Raw genomic sequence first — 19260 nt, forward strand, 5'->3', positions numbered from 1 at the left:
CCTTAACCCCCACCTCCTCTCCATTCACTGGTAGCAGCCTCACACTGAAAAAGGAAAGTCCTGGACCCATTACATAATTCTCCATAGTGCAAGCAGTAGCTGGGGCATAAGGTCAGAGGTCATAGTGGGGTCAGGTGGCTGACACACACTGTAACGACAAGGTGGTTAAAATTAGACCACAGAGAGGAAACTGGCAGTCTTGTGGAAATGCAGAAGTTTCCTCTGCAAGTGAGAGGCTGGGGATGCAGGGAGGCCACTGTGCGTGCTGCCTGCCAGGCCATTACTCACTGCAGCTCTGTTCTTTAATGCTTTTTAGCCCCTGCTTCTGTATTCCTAGCCTTTCTCATGACATGTTTGAACAAACACACGCAGTGGAACCTATGGCTACCTGCCCTGGCCCAAGTCCAGGACCTGGCACCCCAAGTTCAAGATGGCTGTCCTTTCCTAAGCTTTCTCTGGGTAGCTGAGCACCTGTTAAGTCAGCTTCTCAGGTGGAGGTGGTCGAGACTTAGCCTGAGATTCAGGCCTATAATGCTACCAGGGCCATTGGTGAGGGTGAGCAGGGGGTACTCATAGGCAGGGAGAATAGCAGGTTTGGCTGGGAGAGGCAGCAAAGGATAGAGTCACAGAGTTGGAGTCACAGCTGACTGGTGCGTGCTGCACTTGCCCTGGCCAGCCAGCTGGCACAGTAGCGCTCAGCTCCACAGTGTCCTAGAGGACTTGGATCACACCTGCCTCATGTTCCCCTGTGCCTGTCGGTCCTTACTGCGAGCCTCCTGTGTGCCCCACTTGCCCTTAGCACCCCCTGGTAGAGAAGCACAAAAAGTGCAAGATGTATCCCTTTGCTACCAGTGGGGTTATTGTCCAGGTGAGGGGCATATGCACCTGTAAAACAAGGAGCAAACAAGCAAAGCCAGTCTCCAAGTTTGTACTTTACTATGTGATACAGACGTAGAGGTCCCTTTCGTGGTCTGGAATGGGAAAACATGGTGGAGGGCACTCTCCAGGGGCTAAGGTTAGTGCTGATGAGGCAGTGATGGCCTTCACCAGTTTCCAAGCTCCAGATCAAGCACTTCCTTGGTACATGCCCTGCCAGTAAGGAGGAAAGGACCCCAGAGGCCAGAGATGAAGAGCAGGGCATGTGAGGGTGCCAGCAATGCAGATGGGTTTACAGGTGAGGACACACCTGTGTGGTCTCACAGGAGAAGGACCCCAGACAGAGTGACTATGGAAACTTCCTCTAAGACACTTACAAATTTGACAATTGCTCAAGATATTGAATTTCATTTCAGCTAAATCAGCCCCAGTTTCTCTGACAGCACTGGCTTATGTGCTGATGTGGCCACATGGGAGCAGGATGGGGTGGACCTCTGGAGGAGCAGAGCTTTGGTGAAACACCCCCTACCTGCTTTGCCTGTCTCCCTTCTCCTGACAACAATTTCCTGCCTGGCCCCAGTCTCTTGAGCACGAGAAGCTCTTAGGTGGAGCAGGAACCTGTCAGGGGAAGCCTGAAGTGATCTAGCTGAAATGAAACAGCCAAGAAAGCCCTCATCATTCATTTTGCACTCAGGCTAGAAGGGCTCCTCTTGGGAACCGAGAGAGAGGGGAGCCGGGAGGAGAATGGAGTGGCCGTGAGGGTACCAGGAAGCTGTATTCTGTGAAAGCCAGTGTTCTGTGCTCCCTCCTTCCTTCTATCAATTAAATGCTAAACTTAGAAGAATCTAGTGTATTCTTTTTTTATATCAGGACCTCAGTAGAAGAAAGGCAAAGCCCAGAGGGCCTTGATCGTGGGGTTGTCTGCTCCCCAGAGATGACCTAAGAGAGGTAGTGGTGCTCTCTTCCTCCAGAGGACCTTGACCTCAACCCCCTTGCCCTGGCCCTCCTTCACAGTCTCACACACGCTCAAACTCCCGCTCGTTCACCCCACAGCCTTGTCGGGTAACTTTGACACACTTGTCACGTGCCCCTCTGCCAGCAAACAGTGCCTGTCATCTTCATCTTCCCTTTCAGAAAATGCTGTTTTGCTTCTCTCCCTCTCGCCCTGTAGGTTATTGCAGCCGACTGCAAAAGGGTCACAGTGCTGAAGTATTTTCTGGAAGCCCTTTGTGGACAAGAAGAGCCTCTGCTGGCATTCAAGGGTGGAAAATATGTGTCAGTGGCACCCGTCCCAGACACCATGGGAAAGGAAATGGGAAGCCAAGAGGGAAAACAACTGGAAGATGAGGTACTATGCGGGGAGAGCCCGCTGTGGCAGAGGGAAGGCTCCCCTCCCCGCCCCCAACCCTGCTCTGCCCATGGCTGCTGCTCTTACCCTGGTTATTTATAACCGCTCACAGCAGTATGGATGTGGACGTGACCAGCCAACTTCTCAAGAGTGCACTCTGCTGGTGCCCCTTCCTGCCGGTCCCACCCCAGTGTCTCCATCTCACTCTGCTACGAGTTCCAGATGCTTCTTTTTAATGTTGCATTGGAGGAGAAGGGAGGGAAAGAAAGAGTTTAATAATGTGCAGCTCGGGAGGCTTAGGAAAGGGAGTTGGGGGTGGGGGGTGTTAGGGTTCAGGCTGAGGATCAAGTTTATAGATGTGTGGAGCTCAGCGCAGCACAGGCCTGAACTCCAGCCTCCAGCACACGTACAGGAAGAGCTGACATTGCTGGCCCCGTGTGGAAAATCACCCCCTCCCCCGGCCTACTCTCCCTCCCTCGCTCACTCGCTCCCTCCCTCCCTCCTGCACATCCTGATGTGATTAAGGAATTCTCCTCTTGTTTGTTTGCCCTTGGTTGTTCCTGTAGCCCTTGCTTCACTCCAGACCATGTGTATATGTGTGTGTGTATGCGCGTGCGCACGAGACCGTGTACACACCCCTGCTAAGCCCCACCACCGGTTGCCCTCCTGTCCACGTATGTGTCTTCTTGAGGGGGATTGTTGTCACAGGTCTGTGTGTGCTGGGTTTGTGTGTTAGTTGAAACAGAACTCTGCCGCCGGCTGCCCTGCTGGCTGTGGGTTCTGAGTAAATGTGAGTGTGTGGCGATGCCGGCACATGCATGCGTTTCCTATCACTGCCAGCTGCCCTGCTGTCTGTCTGGGTGTGGGTAGCTCTGTCTGGGTGTATACACACACACAGCTCACTTATGCCTGAAGGTTGACTCTCCTTTTTTCCTCTGCAGCGTTAAAGACAGAGGAGACTTAGGTGGGAAGGAACGTGGGACTTCAAGAAGGGACGGAAGTGATTGTAGCCAGAGGCCAGGTCACCCGTAGGCCAACACAGTCATTTGGCCCACAGCAGTCTCAAGCGCCTGGTGGAGCAGGGTGGGGTGCAGGGATGAAATCAGCAACAGGCCAGGGAAGCCAGATGTCAGCTGGAAGCTGTCGTTTGTGATCTGAAGCAGTGATAGAGTGGCCACCTTTGGTTCAGAGTCTTCAGAGCAACAGAGTCTTGGACTGGCTTCATTAGAATAGCTGGAGAACCCCACCCCACCCCTGATGACACAGGGCTCAGCTTCCAGGACAGAGGTGGTTCCAGGGATAAAGCTGAGCCCATGATTCCAGACTCCAGATGAAACCTGGGCAGGGAATAACGGGAAAGAATGAGCTGTCAGTATGGGAGGAGGCGGTGGGTTGCTAAAGCCATCGGGGTGTCCAGGCTTGAGGTGGGACGGAGCATGCCACCCAAGCCCTGGGTGCTGTGCAGGGAAGCATGGGTGGGGCAGCGCCTCAGCCAGCTGTCTCACCCACACTTCAAGGCTGAGGCAGACAGTGGAAAGTAAGCAAGGCCAGCATCCAGGACTGCTGTGAGAGATGTCCTCTGGCCGGTGGAGCCCACAGTACCAAATCTCACCTCAAGTGAGGCCCGGAGAGAAGGGCACAATGTAAATGCCAAGGGGGGCCTCCTCCACTCTTAGGAGGATCAGACCAGCTCTCCAGGCCCAGAGTTTGGCTGTGCCACTCTCTCTCTCCTTCTAAGGCTTATTGACCAAACAAAGGTTATGACCCACACCATGCTGCCCACTTCTTCCTTTTCCCACGAGCCTCCTGGGTTCCTTTATGTTAGTGGCCCCTGGGAAACCCTGCTTACCCTGGTCTTTGTAATTTCATAACCCCACACTTCCTCGTTTGCTGTGAGAGCTGAGTGAACCTCAGACAAGCCTCACTGACCCCCTTTTGACCTCAGTCAAGCTTACTCCAAGCCCCGTGATAACCCTGTGGATCTCTGATCAGAGCAGGCAGAGGCAGTGTTCCCCCAACAGGTTAGTTAGCCATCCTGTCCCACTGACTCTGGTCCAGGTTAACCTCACGAACAAGGAAGCAAATGTGTAGACCGAGTCTTCCTCCTCATGGCCTGGGCCTCCCAGAAATGAATAGTCTGTGGGTCGTCAGATGCATGGTGACTGTGGACAGCGTCCCAGACCCCTGAGACTTCTTGGATAGTGACAGTTCTAACCCCATCCTGAGACCCCCGTCTCTCCCTAAACTGAAAGATTGGATCACTGAAGCTGGTTGGGGGAGGAAGAAGGAGACGGTGATTCTTTGTTTCCTCAGGCATCATTCTTCATGAGCAGAAGAGAGTCCCATTCCTTAGAGATGCTACCAAAACACCTGTCTTCCTGCCCCTAGATTTTGCTCCCAAGACAAAAGTATCACCTATGCACCCACACACTATACCAACCACTTTCAGCCCAAAGAATCCTTCAGAATATCATCTTGAGATGGACAGTTAGAGGAGAGAGCAAGACTCTAATGAACAGGTCCCAGGTGGGCTTAGTGGAAACCTGAGCCATTCAGGGCTGGTCTGGCCTTACTGTCTAGATTCAAGACCCCAGCCTTGTTGGTAAGAGCACATACTTTGGAGTCTGTCCCACTGGAATTTGAATCCCTGATCTGCCACTTATTACCTTTGACCTTGAGCAAACTGTTTAACTCTCTAAACCTCAGTGTACTCATTTATAAAGAAGGGATGATAGTGACACCTATTTCACAGACCATCGTGAGTATTAAATGAGTTGATACGTGAAAAACACTTAGCCTAGTTATCTGACCAACAATAAGCATTCAGTAAATGGTAGCTGTTATTGTCATAATCATTGTCATTATTATCATCATCTAGTTAGAAACACAGGAATCTTCTACTAAATCACTCCCTGTTACCCATGCTAATGCTGTCCCTCAGAGGACACTGTCTTGGGCAGCTGCATGTTCTCTGCTGACCAAGGTCAGAAGTGAGAGAGTGAGGAATGGAGCCTGGGACCACCCGGGGAGTGGGGGCTTCTGAGAGCTGAGGCTGCAGGCGGGGAGGGGCCATCCCTGGGGAAGGCTCCACCAGCCTGGCAGGAGGCTCCTGAAGCTAGCCAGCCATCTCCTAGCCTGCCCAGACCCGAGAGGGCAGCCGAGCAAGGTCATGTCATGTGAATTCCTGTAATGGGGCTCAGCAGCCCCCACACCGCCAGGCTGTGGTCTTAAAAAGAAACCAGGGCAAGGTCTGCTGAGCTACAGCATCTGCTCCCTGAAGCTCTCTCGGGGGCAGGGGAGCTTCCACGCCTAACTCCCAGCTCTTGGCCAGAATTGATTCCTATCAGATCATTAGCAGGAATTAGGTCTAAATTGAGTGGTTCAGCTTTCTCTGTTGTTTTCCCCTTTGGTGATTTCAAAAGGAAAATATGTTCTAAGCAAGACTTGGTGAGTGTGTGCAAAGGAGAATGGAGAGCTGTGTGTATAAGCATGGAAGTATATGTGTGTGTGAGTCACTTCTCCTGTGGACATATGACTCTCCAGGAGGAAAGAGCCTGGAGTGCAAAAGGGAGCAGTTGCTGTAGGGCAAGGTGGCAGCTTCTGTCGACTCCCTCTCTGCCTGAGTTGAAGGAAGCACACACCTTGGGGTCCTTTGTAAGGAAAGGCCATTCTTTCCATGGAGTTGGGAGTGCTAGGAGGACAGAAGGGTGGGGCTGGGAAGGGCCATGGGCTCACAGTCTCCTCTCTCCCCTGGTCTGCTCCACCGCCCAAAGGAGGAGGACGTGGTGATTGAAGACTTTGAGGAAGATTCAGAGGCCGAAGGCAGCGGGGGTGAGGATGACATCAGGGAACTTCGGGCCAAGAAGCTGGCTTTGGCCAGGAAGATAGCCGAGCAGCAGCGTCGCCAAGAAAAGATCCAGGTGGGGCCTGCCTGGGGAGGGTGGTTCCCATCAGGGTGGTGGCTGTGTAGGGCATGGGGGGGGGGGGGGGTGGGCGGGGAGTGTGAGTCACAAGTAGAGATAAGAAGGACCCTCTCGGGAAGAGACGGTCTTGCAGTGTCCTTACTGGTCCCACCCATTTTCTTTCTCCATCACCAAATTCTGGTAGCATTTTTGGTGCCTGGAGTCTCCCTTCTCGTGGACTCCAAGGCAGAAGCAGGTTCTTCTCAGGGAATCTGCTGAAAGCTTCTTCTCCAGTGATGATCTGTGAATACACACCTACACATATACAGTCTTCCACACAATTTCAGGGTTTCAGAGTCCCCTTAAACCTTATCCAGGCACTCCTGGAGAGGTCATAGGTGCTCTGTTGAGAGCACCACTTCTCAGGGAAGAGAATGTCATAGCCACAGTCTGCTTATCTGGATTCCCAGTGTAATGGCTGAGCCCCTCTGGACAGGACACACTAAACCCTCCTGGAGAGAAACTACTTCATCTCCACACACGGTTCCTCCACCATCAGCTCTGCTGTGGACCCATACCTGCACTTGCGGCAAGTTTTTCTCTATGGCTCTCCCAAGTCTGTCCTTTTACACTGTATAAGCTCACTTCCTCTTATCTGGGGCTCAGGGCAGACAGAGAAGAGCCAGTCGTGTTCCTCCCTTTAAAGACTTTAAAGACCGTAAGCATGGGGAAGCATCGGGCCTCTTTAGGAATGTCTTGTTTCTAGTCCTCGCTTCAGCTGCCCCTTGCCTTTGGCACAGGGCTTAATGTTCTGTGGTCAGGCAGACCTGATCACATTCTGGGCTCCACCACTTACTGGTTTTGTGACTTCGGGGACATTAACTTCTCAGAGCCCGTTTCCCCATCTGTAAGATGTAAGTGGTAGTAGCGCCTGCCTCCTAGAATTGCCATGAGGCCTACAGGAACCAGTGCATGTAAAGCGCATAACACAATGAATGGCACACGGTGTGTGCTCCGTAAGTGGTCACTGTGGCCTGATACTTGTCTAAACACCGACCAGAACTCTGCCCCGGGAAGGGGAATGAATACCATTTGGGATCCGTTGATCTTGACGTATTCGTGTCCCTTGGCTGCTTGGAATCAAGTGTGTGGTACCTCCTACCAGGTCACTGTCACGGTGTGGCTGCCTCCTCAGCCCTTCTGGGGTCTGTGTGTAACCCTCTGTTGTGGCCTGCAAGGCAGCTTCATCCTCAGGCTGTCTTTCTTCCTGTCCTGTGGTTATTTTCTTCCTCACCGTCAGTCTTCCCAAAGGTTCTGTCTATACTCGCCGCCTCCATGTCCTGACCCTCAACCCAGCAGTTATGGAAACCGTGGTGTCAGAAGTCACCAAGTACCTGTCTTCATCGAGTCTCGATCCCCGTCATACTTGACGTCCCTGTAGCTTTAGGCCCTGAAGCCCCCTTCCTGCAGCCGCAGTCGAGCACAAGCAAGCCCTCTGTTGGCCACACCTCCCTCCTAGGCTTCCTCACCACCATTCTCTTCTTGGCCTCCTCCTTCCTGTCACTTCTTAGTCTCAGTGTGAAGAGTTGGCGCTCAGCAGATATTTGTTCGGTGACTTAATAGACAGTAGCAACTAGACAATCCTCTTAAATTCCTCACTGGCTTTTAACCCCTTCTGCTCATTTATTCCCTTCTCTCCTGTCTGTTCCCATTGCCACAGCTGCTGCTCTAGGCCATGTACTGACTTGGATTAGAGCAGTCAGAGCCCACGCATTGCACAACTCCAGGGGGTGCTGTTTACTCGGTAGTCTGCGAACGTGCCGTCCGCACACCAGGATCCTCGCTGCCTCCAGGGCACCTCACGTGTGGTCATCCTTCTCTTCCCAAAAGAACTGCTCCCCTGCTCAGAAATCATCTGTGCCTCTGCTTCACTAGTAAAATCTAATTCCTTCCTATGGCATTTAAGGTTTTCTTGTCTGTTCCCAGTGTTTTCTCAGCCTTTTCTTCTCTCGCCCGTGAGCCTTACGAGCTGTGTGGCATTGGGCAAATTATTTAACTTCTCTAAAACTGTTTCCTCATCTATGAAACGAAAGTGGTAACAGCACCTACCTCAGAATGACAGTGCGTGTAAAGTGCCTGTCCAGACACTAGTGCCCTTCTGCCCGGACCACGACACTAACCGTCCTCTCCTCTCACTGTCCCCTGACGTGCTCTACCCTGTCCCACTCTCGGGTCTCAGTCCATGCTGTTCCCTCAGACCAGAATACCCTTTTCCTGCTCCACATTTCCTATTACCTGTTGAAACTCTAGTCTTCCTTCAGTCCTCAGATGAAACTTCATCTCCCCAGTGAAGCCTTCCCTGATACCCCTCAGGAGGAATTCATCCCTCTCTGCTCAGTGTTCCTGTGGCACTGATTTATGCTTCATTTCTGAAACTTGTATCATGTCTCGTATTACAGTTATTTCTGGACTTGTTCCCCACCCACCCCACCCCCACTGTTGTACTGTGAACTCCTTAGAAGCAAGTACCATGTCTCCATCTCAGTGTGTAATAAGTGGTAGTGGAGCATCTGCTAGGCTAGGGGTCGGGGGACACAGGACCGAACCAAAGAAGTCCCACCCCAGAAGGTGCAGGGTGTACAGTGAATGGAGGAGCCAGTGATTTGAGGCGTCAGCGTGCACTGTGGCCAAAGGGAAGTACAGGATGCTGTGGGAGCACATGCCATGGGGACATGGCCTCTCCAGCAACAGGCAGTACATTGCAAACCGGAGGTCTTGTATGAATCTTGCTTGACGTCTGGTGCCTGGGGCTGCCCCTGCTCAGGAGCTTTGTTCCCCTGTCACCTCCTTCAGAGCAGGCTGCTCAGGCCTGGGCACCACAGGCCTGCTATGGGCCAGCTGGGGTTTGGGTTGCTGTGGCCCCTTTAAGAACAGGCCCCACATGCACCACTGCTGGCGGCCCTGCCTCCTGTCAGCCTTCTTCCTCCAGCCTCACAGCCACAGGAGGATTTCTCAGCAGAGGAAAAATTCCCCCCTTCCTTCCCCCCCCTTTTAATGCCCGGGGCCCTTCACTTCCATAATTCTTCATTTTCCAGCCTTGAACGTAAGCCAGACACATCTGTCTGGCCATATGCGTGAACCCTGGAGTCTGTGCCGAGGTGGCTGTAAAACAGGGCCGGTGAAGGCCCTTCTGGGAGAGCACACACATGTGTGTGCCCTCGGGCCATTGGCTCCCTGCCCAGAACCACGGGGCTGCAGCACTCCAAACCCATGTTAACCTTTTCTTATTTTTCCTCTTTTTGTTTAATTTAAGGGGGGAAAATCCCAAGGAAAAGGTATAAATTGTCCTGGGAGTGGGGGAGAGGCTCCTAGCTGGAGAGGCCATTATTGTTGGCAGGTACCTGGGTCACACTAATACAATAAGGAAGAGAGGAGCATCGGGTGAATTAAGATTGGAGAGATGGGCTGTAAATTACACTGCTCTGAACTCCATCAGTCTCCAGGGGTGTTAACCGAGAGGTGTAAGGCAAGTCCCCAGCTCCCGGCGCCTTTTACAGATGCAGCAAAACAGGAACCACACATGTTTGGGGAAGGGGATATGAAGATGGAGTTGAAAAAATCCTCCTGGCCCCCATGATGGCTATAAAGTCCAACTGAGATCTGGGGCTGTAGCCACACCCCCACTTCCCTTCTCCCACCTAGACCCCTGGGCCCAAGCTCATCTGTGGGATGGGGGAGGTGAGGCCTAGCCTCCCTCCGCAGCCTGTCCCTCCCCGCTTCCGGCCTTGCACAGAGGCTGGTGAGTGGGGCCGACTGGAGGTCAGAAAAGGGGTGTGGGCAGCTCTCCGGGCCTGTGCAGCTGGAGCCACGGCACCCAGGCAAGTCCCTGAATACTGAGAGGCCAAGACCGCCCACCTGGGACTTTGAGGCCATGCTCTCTGGCTCACCCCAGGCTTTGCCTGTTGCCTGAGACACCTCTTCACATTAGGTCGGTTCTGCCCACCTGGATGCTTTCTGACCGAGTCCTTTTCATTCCCGTTGCCATTCTTGGGAGGTGTCTGGAGACCAGAGTGCCAGGTACATGGTTTGTCTGGGCAGTTGGTCTGAGGTGTTTCAGTCCTAATCAGGCCCCTAGGGCTAAGCAGTCACTGAAAATCCGCCTCTAGGCATGAGGCGTGGCCTCTTGGCACCTCATCCTGGCCCTGTGAATCCCCCCCCCCCCCTCTGCTTCCACGAGGCTTTGCTGTGATTTGTGCTGCTGTCGGGCGGGGTCGGGTTTCCTGAGCAGTTGCAAACATCCCACCTGAAACATAACAGGCTCTTCCTCTGGCCACAGCTATTGTTTCCCTCGGCATTATGGCCACAGTCTTGCTCTGTAGCCAGCAATGACATGTGTTCTGAAAATAGCTTGGCTCCCCTGTCCCCTTCCCGCCCACCCACCCTCCTGAAGATGCAGTCACTCCTTTGTGGTGGCCCCAGGAGTTTCACTCTAAATATAGCTGCGGCCCATTCACACTGCCACCCAGCTGGGGGAGGGTGGTGCTGTGGAACAATGGGGCACACACAGAGCCCCCCACACCTGTATGGAAGCTAGCGGAAGGCAGACACTCAGCCCTGGCTCCTAGCTGTCGGAGGCAGGGTGGGAGCCACTGCACTACCAGGCCAGGGGCACGTTCACGCCAAGGCAGGAAAGCACATCAGCCTGCAGAGCCGGGCAGCCGCCCGCCCTACTCGAGCCATTCCAGAGCCCGCTCCAGCTTCTCCACAAGCCGTGGCGCTGGGTCTCCAGTTTGCTGCAGCCACTCTCGCCTCCCTGGCTCCTGCAGCGTCCACAAGGTCCCGACCTCCTACAGAATGAACCCATGGGCTGTTGGCTGGAGCAGCACCCTTAGGCTAGTACTGCTTGGAGCAAGCCCAGAGGTGTCATGCTCACCCTGCCACTCCCTCTCTGTCAGGAAAAGGCACACCTCCTGGGCATTCTCAGAACGAGAGTTATCGGATAAAATTCAAGTCAGATTAGCCATAAGATGCCCTCCAGCTCTGAGATTCTGTGATTGAGCTCGTGGAGCGAGGTATTGTTGAAGAAACTATAGGAAAAGAAGACCATTCTCTTTGAGCTCTTTACAGTCTAGTTTGAAAATAAAATCAGTCCTCATAAAACTATAAGAAGCAGCAAGCAACTCATCCTGATCATAACTTTTTTGGGTGGTTTTTGGTTTTTGGTTTTTGTTTTGGTTTTTTTGCTTGGTTTTTGTTTGGTTTTTGTTTTTTCTGATTGTAACTTTTGAAAAGAAAGCAGGCACACGTTAAGTTCTGTGGCACTGACTGAACATCCAGAGAAGGGATCCTAAACGGAGACTTCCCCATGAGCACCCACCCTACATGACGATGTTTATCATGCCAGGGGTTTACCAGCCCCTGGTGCTGCCTGCTCTCTTTTGATAGCAAATGCAATATCTGCTCCCTTTGGTTTCTGTGGCTCGAGAAGGAACTGCCTGCCTGCACTGTCAGTGGTTATCTCACCAACTATTCCTATTTTTTATTTCATTTCCATTTTTTCCATTTTTCATTTTTAAAAAAGCTTTCTATGTCATTAAAGAAAAAAAAGACAATAAGAGTACTATGAGTCTTATCATCTTATCACAGAAGTTGACAACCCTGTCTCTCTCCCCTCCCCATCTCCAGCTCTGCTCCCGAGTGGTTTCCCCAGATAGTTACCCTCCTGGATAATCTAAGAGGTGAAAAATGGAGCTGGTCAGGAGGAAGGGAAACTGACACTTGTGAGGTTATTAATTCATGTATCAGGCATTTTCCTAGATACTTTCACATACAAAATGAGCACAGAAATTTGCTGTGGCACAGAACTTCTTGTTTCTGGTGAAGACATTGCTCTGGCCAGAGAGGCCCAGGGATAAATGATTCCATCACCCAGTAGAGGGACGGGAGCAGCCACACTCCCTGTGGAGTCCTAAGCGGAAGGAAGACTTAAGAGGGCCTTCTCTCAATGTGGCTCTGCTTCGTGACTTGGGTTCTTCAAGTTCCACAGCTCCTGTGTGAGCTAATTGCAATACCTTTTATTTGTAATTCTCAGTGTCCCAATTTTCAGTGGGTCAGCATCCCCAAAACATCCCCACAGTCTAGAAGGAACTTAACCTATAAAGAGCCCTTCTCCCAAGCCTGTTAGCTTCCTCATTAGATGTTACTGTGGATTATCTCTTTCCCAGTTCCCCACTGCCTTGCTCAAGGATGCTCTCATACCTCAGAGAAAGTTGGCTACTTAGCACCTTCCAGAAACAGAATTGAGTTCTTTTTTTCCTTCCACACTTGATGACAACTCGGTTCCTACTACCACTGGTGTGATTCAAAGTGTCCGTGCTTTCCTTGGGTTCCCAGTTCATTATCCAGGGACCGTCGTGGCCCAACGTTAGCTGCAACGAGAAGGGTTCCTGTGGACCTCTCCTTCCGGGTCAGCACACTTGACTCCAGGCCAGGGCCAGTCTGTCTGAATCACAGCATTCCAGTTGAGCCCCCCTCACCCCCACCAGAGGCTTCTGCAGCTTTTTACTCATACAAACAAAAATAAATCTCACTACCGGCCTCTGAACTCCACAGCAGCTTGCTTCCCCCGTCTCCCCAAGCGTCCCATGGCTGTGAGTGGGGACTTGGCACTCTCCCCACCGACATCACTTTTTCACTCCCTGCGCATCCTGTGTCCTTCTCTCACCGTGCGACCCAGAGATCGGAATGGGACGTGACGGCCGGCACAGGCGCCGTGCACAGCTGCCAGGAATCTGACGGGTAAAATCTGGAAAAGTTAGGAGGGCAAATGCTAAACACACACACACACACACACACACACACAGCACCACTCAGAGAGGGCCGGAAACACAGACACCCGCAGAAGAGGGCCTGCAGACTCCCGGTCCCTCTTCCGTCTGCCATTCTTTTGAAAGGTACTGGGCCAGTCTCATGACCCAGGTATGACACCCCCCAGAGGCCCACAGGTACCCCAGGAGAAGGGGGAGCAGCTTCATTTAACCTCCTGAGACTCCGTGAGGGCATGTGGGGAACAGGAAGCAGTTGTGTGGTGACTCACTAGGCAGAGCCAGGTTAAGGGAAGTTGTCTGCGGGCGTCCCTGGGACCGGATGATGGCAGCACAGCTCCAACCACCCTCATACAGCTTGACCCCACCCCACCCCTGGGGAACCAACAAGGTTGCCACCTCCCTGAGAGCCCGCACGGCCTTTGTTCACCTTTCTGGCCCTGAGCCAGAGGTCTGAGAACTCAGACAGTTAGAGCTTCCCTGTACCCTGCTCCTAGGTGTTTCTTCCGTCCTGTCATCAGAACATACAAGCAGGCTGTTAGCCCTCGGCCTCCCTTGGTCACCTGGCTTAAAAAGGCCAGCTTTCTAAAGGTGGGATGGTTCAGGGTCTCAGGAGCTCATTATTGTTCACTCAGGGTGAGGAATGGCAGCCAGGTCCTCTTCTTTAGAGTCAGAGCAGAGCTGGCCTATCATTTCTGCAGGCAGGAAAACTAAGATGTGAAGAGTCTCGGTGGGGCAGTGGCAGAGATCTAGTGCTCAGGTCCCTGAGCCCCTGTCCTCTTCCCATCCAGGTCTCTGTTCTGTTCCTTCTCCCCCAGAAACACAGAGATTTGGGGGCTTGTGATACCAGGAAGAATGTTCCTGGCAGTGGAAAAGCTGGATAGAGAACAGCAAGATCTGGGGAAACGAACAGCTGGAATGCCACCGCTCCCCATGAGGAGGAAGAGTAGAGCCCCTGTTCTTCTTTCTTTAATTTTTTTTTTTTTTTTAACATTTATTCAGTTTTGAGAGAGCACAAGCGGGGTAGGGGCAGAGAGGGAGACACAGAATCCTAAGCAGGCCCCAGGGTCTGAGCTGTCAGCACAGAGCCCGATGTGGGCCTCAAACTCACAAACTGCGAGATCATGACCTGAGCCGAAGTAGAATACCCAACCAACTGAACCACCCAGGCGCCCCCATTAGAGTGCCTGTTCTTACAGAACACCCGTGCCGCTAAATAGTAGCCTATGTTAATTCGATATGAAGAAAAAATAAATTTTTTAAAAAATGCCACAAGGGGAGTTTAGTGGACTGGGTATCATCGTGCAATTGGTCACCCCACAGGGAGGGACTGCCACCCGAATCCCCCGAGAAGATGGCCGGCAGCGGGGGTGCTTTCCCCTGCTGAGGCGACAGCAGCAGGATGACTTCGTCAGACTGGGCCTCTCAGCTGCGTTTCTCATGCCTGCCTGTGGCCTGTGGCCTGTGCCTTCCACCAGCTGTGGTGGCAGTGGCAGCAACGACTTACTCATAGGAAGAGGTCCCCAGTAGGTCACAGAGAAGCCACCCCCAGCATTCAGAGGCATGCCCTTTCAGTTTTACTGTCGTTGCCAGTGAAACCTGAGCGCCTTCCTCCCTGACTGTTAGCGGCCGGGGCCAGCACTGTGGGACCCATCTCGGTTGGCACGCACACCAGTCCCCCTGCTCTGAGCCTGTGTCTGTGTCCTTGCTGGTTGGCGTGTGGCAGAAGATCAGGAGAGGGCGGGACAGGGCTGGGACCTGCTGGCCTGGTCCCTGCCAGATTTGTGTCGGTGCCCTCCTGCTGTGCACCCAGGGAGCACACCGTCTGGGCATATGCCAGCAAATCATTTTGCTTCTTGGCCATGGTCGCCACAAGAGGAAGCAGCACAATAGTGACCATGTTCTGTAGTGACAGACCCAGGGCCTATCTCAGAGGGCCGCTGCCACTCGGGGCTGTGTCAGACTTGAGAAAGTCAGGCTTTCACAGATGTGCGTGGAGCGTCCCTGAAAGATGTGAACGTCCATCAGACAGACAAGCCTCCAGGCCATGTGGTCTTCGAGGGGTGGTGCCCAGACCACTGGTGCTGAGTGAGTTGGTTTTTTAGCGGCGCACAGGAGATGCTTTGGCTTTTTATTGTGCAAGTATAGCTTGCACTAGTAAGCTTAAGAAGAGGCTAAGCCAAAAATAGTTGCCTTAAAGTCAGTTTCATGAAAAAACACCAAGTAAATAATCATACAGGTTGTGCAGAGCAGCGGCAAAGGAGCACAGGTAGAACACAGGACTGATGTTGAGGAAACACTGCTGCTGGGGGGTGGGGGGTGGCTGATCTCATCAGCCTGGGTGTTGCTCTCTGTGAGCATGTGAGTTGGGTCCAAATCCATCATACCGTATGGACTCCTGCTGCTGTGGGCATTAATAATTCGTTGTCAGCATCACTGTTTTTCTATTGCCTTTGAGCGTAACCTTTGTTTTCTGGCCATCCAGTGAAGTAAACTGAAATAACAAATGCACTCTATATAAAGTGTTCGCGCTGAGCAGTACCCCTCTATATGCTGCCTAGGTAATGTGTGTGAAACCACTTTCCTATCCAGGGAAGCTGACTCCACCTTGGTGATTTTTAGCCCAAGGTCTGTCTTTCAGAAACCTGTAACTTTTAATACCATCGGGGCTTTCTCTGGCCGAGGCAGGGTTTTAGTCACACGCTGTTCCTCAGGCCATCTAGTCTGTGTTGATTGTTATTGCAGTACTTTGCCCAGTCCTTGGGCCCGTCCCTCAGGCCTGACAGGGACTGGCTGTCCCTCTGGAGCGGGGAGAGTTTCAGGAGGCAGGATGCTGACACACTGTGTAGTCAGGGCCCTGGCTCGTCCACCCACTTGCCTACTCACTCTGGCTCACTCACCGTTCTGTGTCCCTGTAGGCTGTCCTGGAGGACCAGAGTCAGATGAGGCAGATGGAGCTCGAGATCAGACCCTTGTTCCTTGTACCAGACACCAACGGCTTCATTGACCACCTGGCCAGTCTGGCACGGCTGCTGGAGAGCAGGAAGTACATCCTGGTGGTGCCCCTCATCGGTGAGTCAGGCCTGAGCAACCCTGCACGTGCGCAGCAGGCCCCTCTACACACATGCCCCACGGCCCGGGGGGCTACACAGGCAAGGGAGCCCCGCGGCGTGCGTATGACAGGATTTGCAGGGAAGTAGGGTGTGCGTGGGGCAAGGAAAATTGTTTAATAATCAGAGCAGTTCAAATTATTATGGCTGATCCATGGCTTAAACTGCTTGAGCAAATGGACTCCTGTGTCCCAGCAACCAGAGGCTGCATGAGCCCAGCCCTTGTTTTTATCCTTATAAAGCTTGCAGTAAAACAGCAAAGCTGGTTCCCGTTATTGGTAAACACTCAGCCCTGGCAGATAACGGCAGTGCTGCTGGGTGGTCTGGCAGGGAGGCTGGGAGGATTTTGAAGTGGTTAGATGCCTTTGGTCTGATTGTCTTGTAGCTTTTCATGATCATTCTGTTGGTTCGAGGTAGCATTCTTCTGACCGGTGTCACCCTAAGGCCAGGCTGATGGAAACCCTCCAGAGCAAGCCCTTGGCTCATGCCTGTGGATTCCTGCCACTTGGGCCCTTACCGCTGTCTGGTCACTGGTGCTGGTGCAGGGTCAGCATCTCAGGACCCAGCTAGCTTGCTTCCACCCTCAGGCCAGAAGAGCCCAGCTGGGCTGTCTCCAAGGGACTGTCTAGGCACTGTCTTAGTTCTTGGAGCTCTATGGTGGGTCAGCCTGAGGATGGGCTGTGGGCTCTGGGCGCCTGGTATCCTGATAGAGCTCATATAGCTTATGGCCATCCTGTGGAGGGAGAGGGCCTGGAAGGTGACTGGCTTTTCAGTGTCCCCTTCTCAGCAGCTGCTGGGAGCCAGTTCGGGATCCTTGTCCTCTGGAAAAGCTGCCAGACTGGCAGTCTGCCTGCCAAGCCACCTCTGACATCCATGCCAAGATGTTCCATTGGGCCTCCCCTCCTAGTCCCAAGTGTCTTAGTGCCAGATGAGGGTGGAAACAAAGGGCAGGAAACATCCGCCCCTGCAGAGGCTATAGAACCCTGGGGGGTTGTGGGAAACACGTTAGCACCACCTGAGAATGTTGGCACTGAAGCAGCCCTCGTCCCGCCTCCACCCTCCCTGTCTTCCTTCCCCCTCCCCATGTGGCCTGGCCAGAACCTCTAAAACCCAGGCCTTTAGACCTAAGGGAAGGCTTTCTGTTCTTCAAAAGTAGAGCAGCAAGACCATCAAGTTTTTCCAGCTTTCCCTCTTTCCTCACAGCGTCCTGGGGTGGGGTGGCTATCAGGATAACATGTCTTCGTGCTTTCCTATCCAGGAGAGTTTTAGGGGGAAGAAAGTGAGTAAGTGGTCATTTGTTTTGCTAATGGTCAGGAAATGGTATAAACTGACAGAGGTTGCTGACATCTCAGGAGCCCCCCTGAGACTTGGAAGGAGCCTCAGACACCATCCGAGGCTAGCAGGGGTTTTGGTCACCAGCACCATCTGTGCCCCTACGGTGTGCTCAGGCTCCTTGTCCCTGAGGGATCTCACGGAAGGCAGAGCTTCAAGACCTTGGCCTTGAGGAGCTTGTGGTTCAGTAGGGAAGCCAGATATGGTAGGGAGGGAGCAAATATATGAGAAAACCCATAGGAGAGGGACACATGTAGAATAAATTGATGGCCCCCGTTGTTGCTGGGAAATGACAGCGCCACTACAGCAGTGAGGGCCAGCCTCTTTGAACCTTCTTCAGCTGGGCAGGGCCCTCGAATCTCAGGAGCTGTAAAGAGCACTCCTGTTCAGTGAGGCTCCCTCAGTGGATTCCCGCCCTGTGTCCAGAGCACAAAGGGTTAAGCAGACAGCTTTCCCTGCTTGTTTCTTGTGCTCTTTAACCTGCTCCTGCTCCTTAGGCCTGACCCTAGCATCAAGAAGCCCCGCCTGGTGCAGAAGCACAAACAAGCTTCCCCTTTGAAGCCTGTTTGGTTTGGAAGCAGGAAAGGAGATTTTGGGATGGAATACCAGTTTTTCGTGTTTGATGTTCTGTTTGCCGTACCATACACCCGTCCACCACCACTTCCCAGCCTCAACCATACATTGTGTGGACATGTAGCAGCCTCAAGTTGCTGAAAGCGTGGGCATTGTGTGTGTGTGTGTGTGTGTGTGTGTGTGTGTGTGTGTGTATGCGCATTCCCACATGGGCCCTTTCCAGAAAGTGTCTCTGAATACCCAGACAGTGAGTGCCAGGCTCACCATGGAACAGCATGCTCATGCCGACTCCCCGAGCCATGAATCATTGCACTGAGGAGAGGCCTCAGACCCCAAACTCTCCCGGAGCCCCCAAGGAGTGCATATTTCCCACTTGACCTCAGGCTTTTGGCTGGAATTTTGGAAAGAATCTTCACCAGAAAATGAAGCCGTGTCCCAGACACATAGGCAGGCAGACACATACACACACACACACATACACACACACAAACACGTGCAGTATCAGCGGAGTGTCTGTGCCAAGGGCATGGTTTGAGGGAATACCACGGCCCCTGCAAGTAAGGCCGTGACTGTTGCTTCCCACTTGGTGACCTGCCTGCACTGTGCCAGGGGATAGTGTGTAGAACTCTGCCCCTTGTGAACTTCTGTGGTTGGGGGTCCAGGTTGATGAGGGGGCTGCCTCTTGTCCTGTAGCAGCTACCCTTGCCTCTCTTGAGAAACTCTTTCAATTTGATCCTATAACTAAGGAATGTGATGGAGGGGCCAGGTTTCTTCTTCTGAATACAGCAGCTCCAGAAAATCCGTGTAAGTTCCTTCTTGGAGGAGGGCGGGGCCCGGGGGAAGGCGCAGAAAGATAGAACTCTGTGTAAAGTCTGGGACACTTCTTGCCTCCCAAGTTCTCCTAAGCATCATTGGAAGACTCTTTGGGCAAGATGGATTCTGTGGTCTGGGAAGGGGCTGGCTGGGAGTGAGCCTAGGGAGCTGATAAACTTGTGGAACTATGTCTCATCAGTGATCAATGAGCTGGATGGCCTGGCCAAGGGGCAGGAGACAGACCACCGGGCTGGGGGCTATGCCCGTGTGGTGCAGGAAAAGGCCCGGAAGTCCATCGAGTTCCTCGAGCGGCGATTTGAGAGTCGGGACTCTTGTCTGCGGGCCCTGACCAGCCGTGGCAATGAACTGGAATCCATCGCCTTCCGCAGCGAGGACATTACTGGCCAACTGGTAAGACCTGTGGCAGAAAGGGAGAGCCCACAGTCTACCTCAGAACAGGGTCTCCGGGAAGTCAGGCAGCT

The 19260-nt window shown here is 52.9% G+C and overlaps 1 protein-coding gene across 5 annotated transcripts in view; it reads left to right on the top strand.

Annotated features, from left to right (window-relative positions):
* The window catches only part of SMG6 (SMG6 nonsense mediated mRNA decay factor), a 226965-nt gene that overhangs the window by 202367 nt on the left and 5338 nt on the right, over nucleotides 1-19260 (top strand). For all 5 annotated transcript variants that reach the window (XM_027034657.2, XM_015081364.3, XM_015081366.3 and 2 more), the window contains 4 exons: nucleotides 2048-2224; nucleotides 5998-6144; nucleotides 15869-16022; nucleotides 18978-19189. In XM_027034657.2, coding sequence (XP_026890458.1) covers nucleotides 2048-2224; nucleotides 5998-6144; nucleotides 15869-16022; nucleotides 18978-19189 — 690 coding nt within the window. The remainder of the gene's footprint in view (nucleotides 1-2047; nucleotides 2225-5997; nucleotides 6145-15868; nucleotides 16023-18977; nucleotides 19190-19260) is intronic.

Source organism: Acinonyx jubatus, chromosome E1, assembly GCF_027475565.1.
Source record: "Acinonyx jubatus isolate Ajub_Pintada_27869175 chromosome E1, VMU_Ajub_asm_v1.0, whole genome shotgun sequence".
Lineage (NCBI taxonomy): Eukaryota > Metazoa > Chordata > Mammalia > Carnivora > Felidae > Acinonyx > Acinonyx jubatus.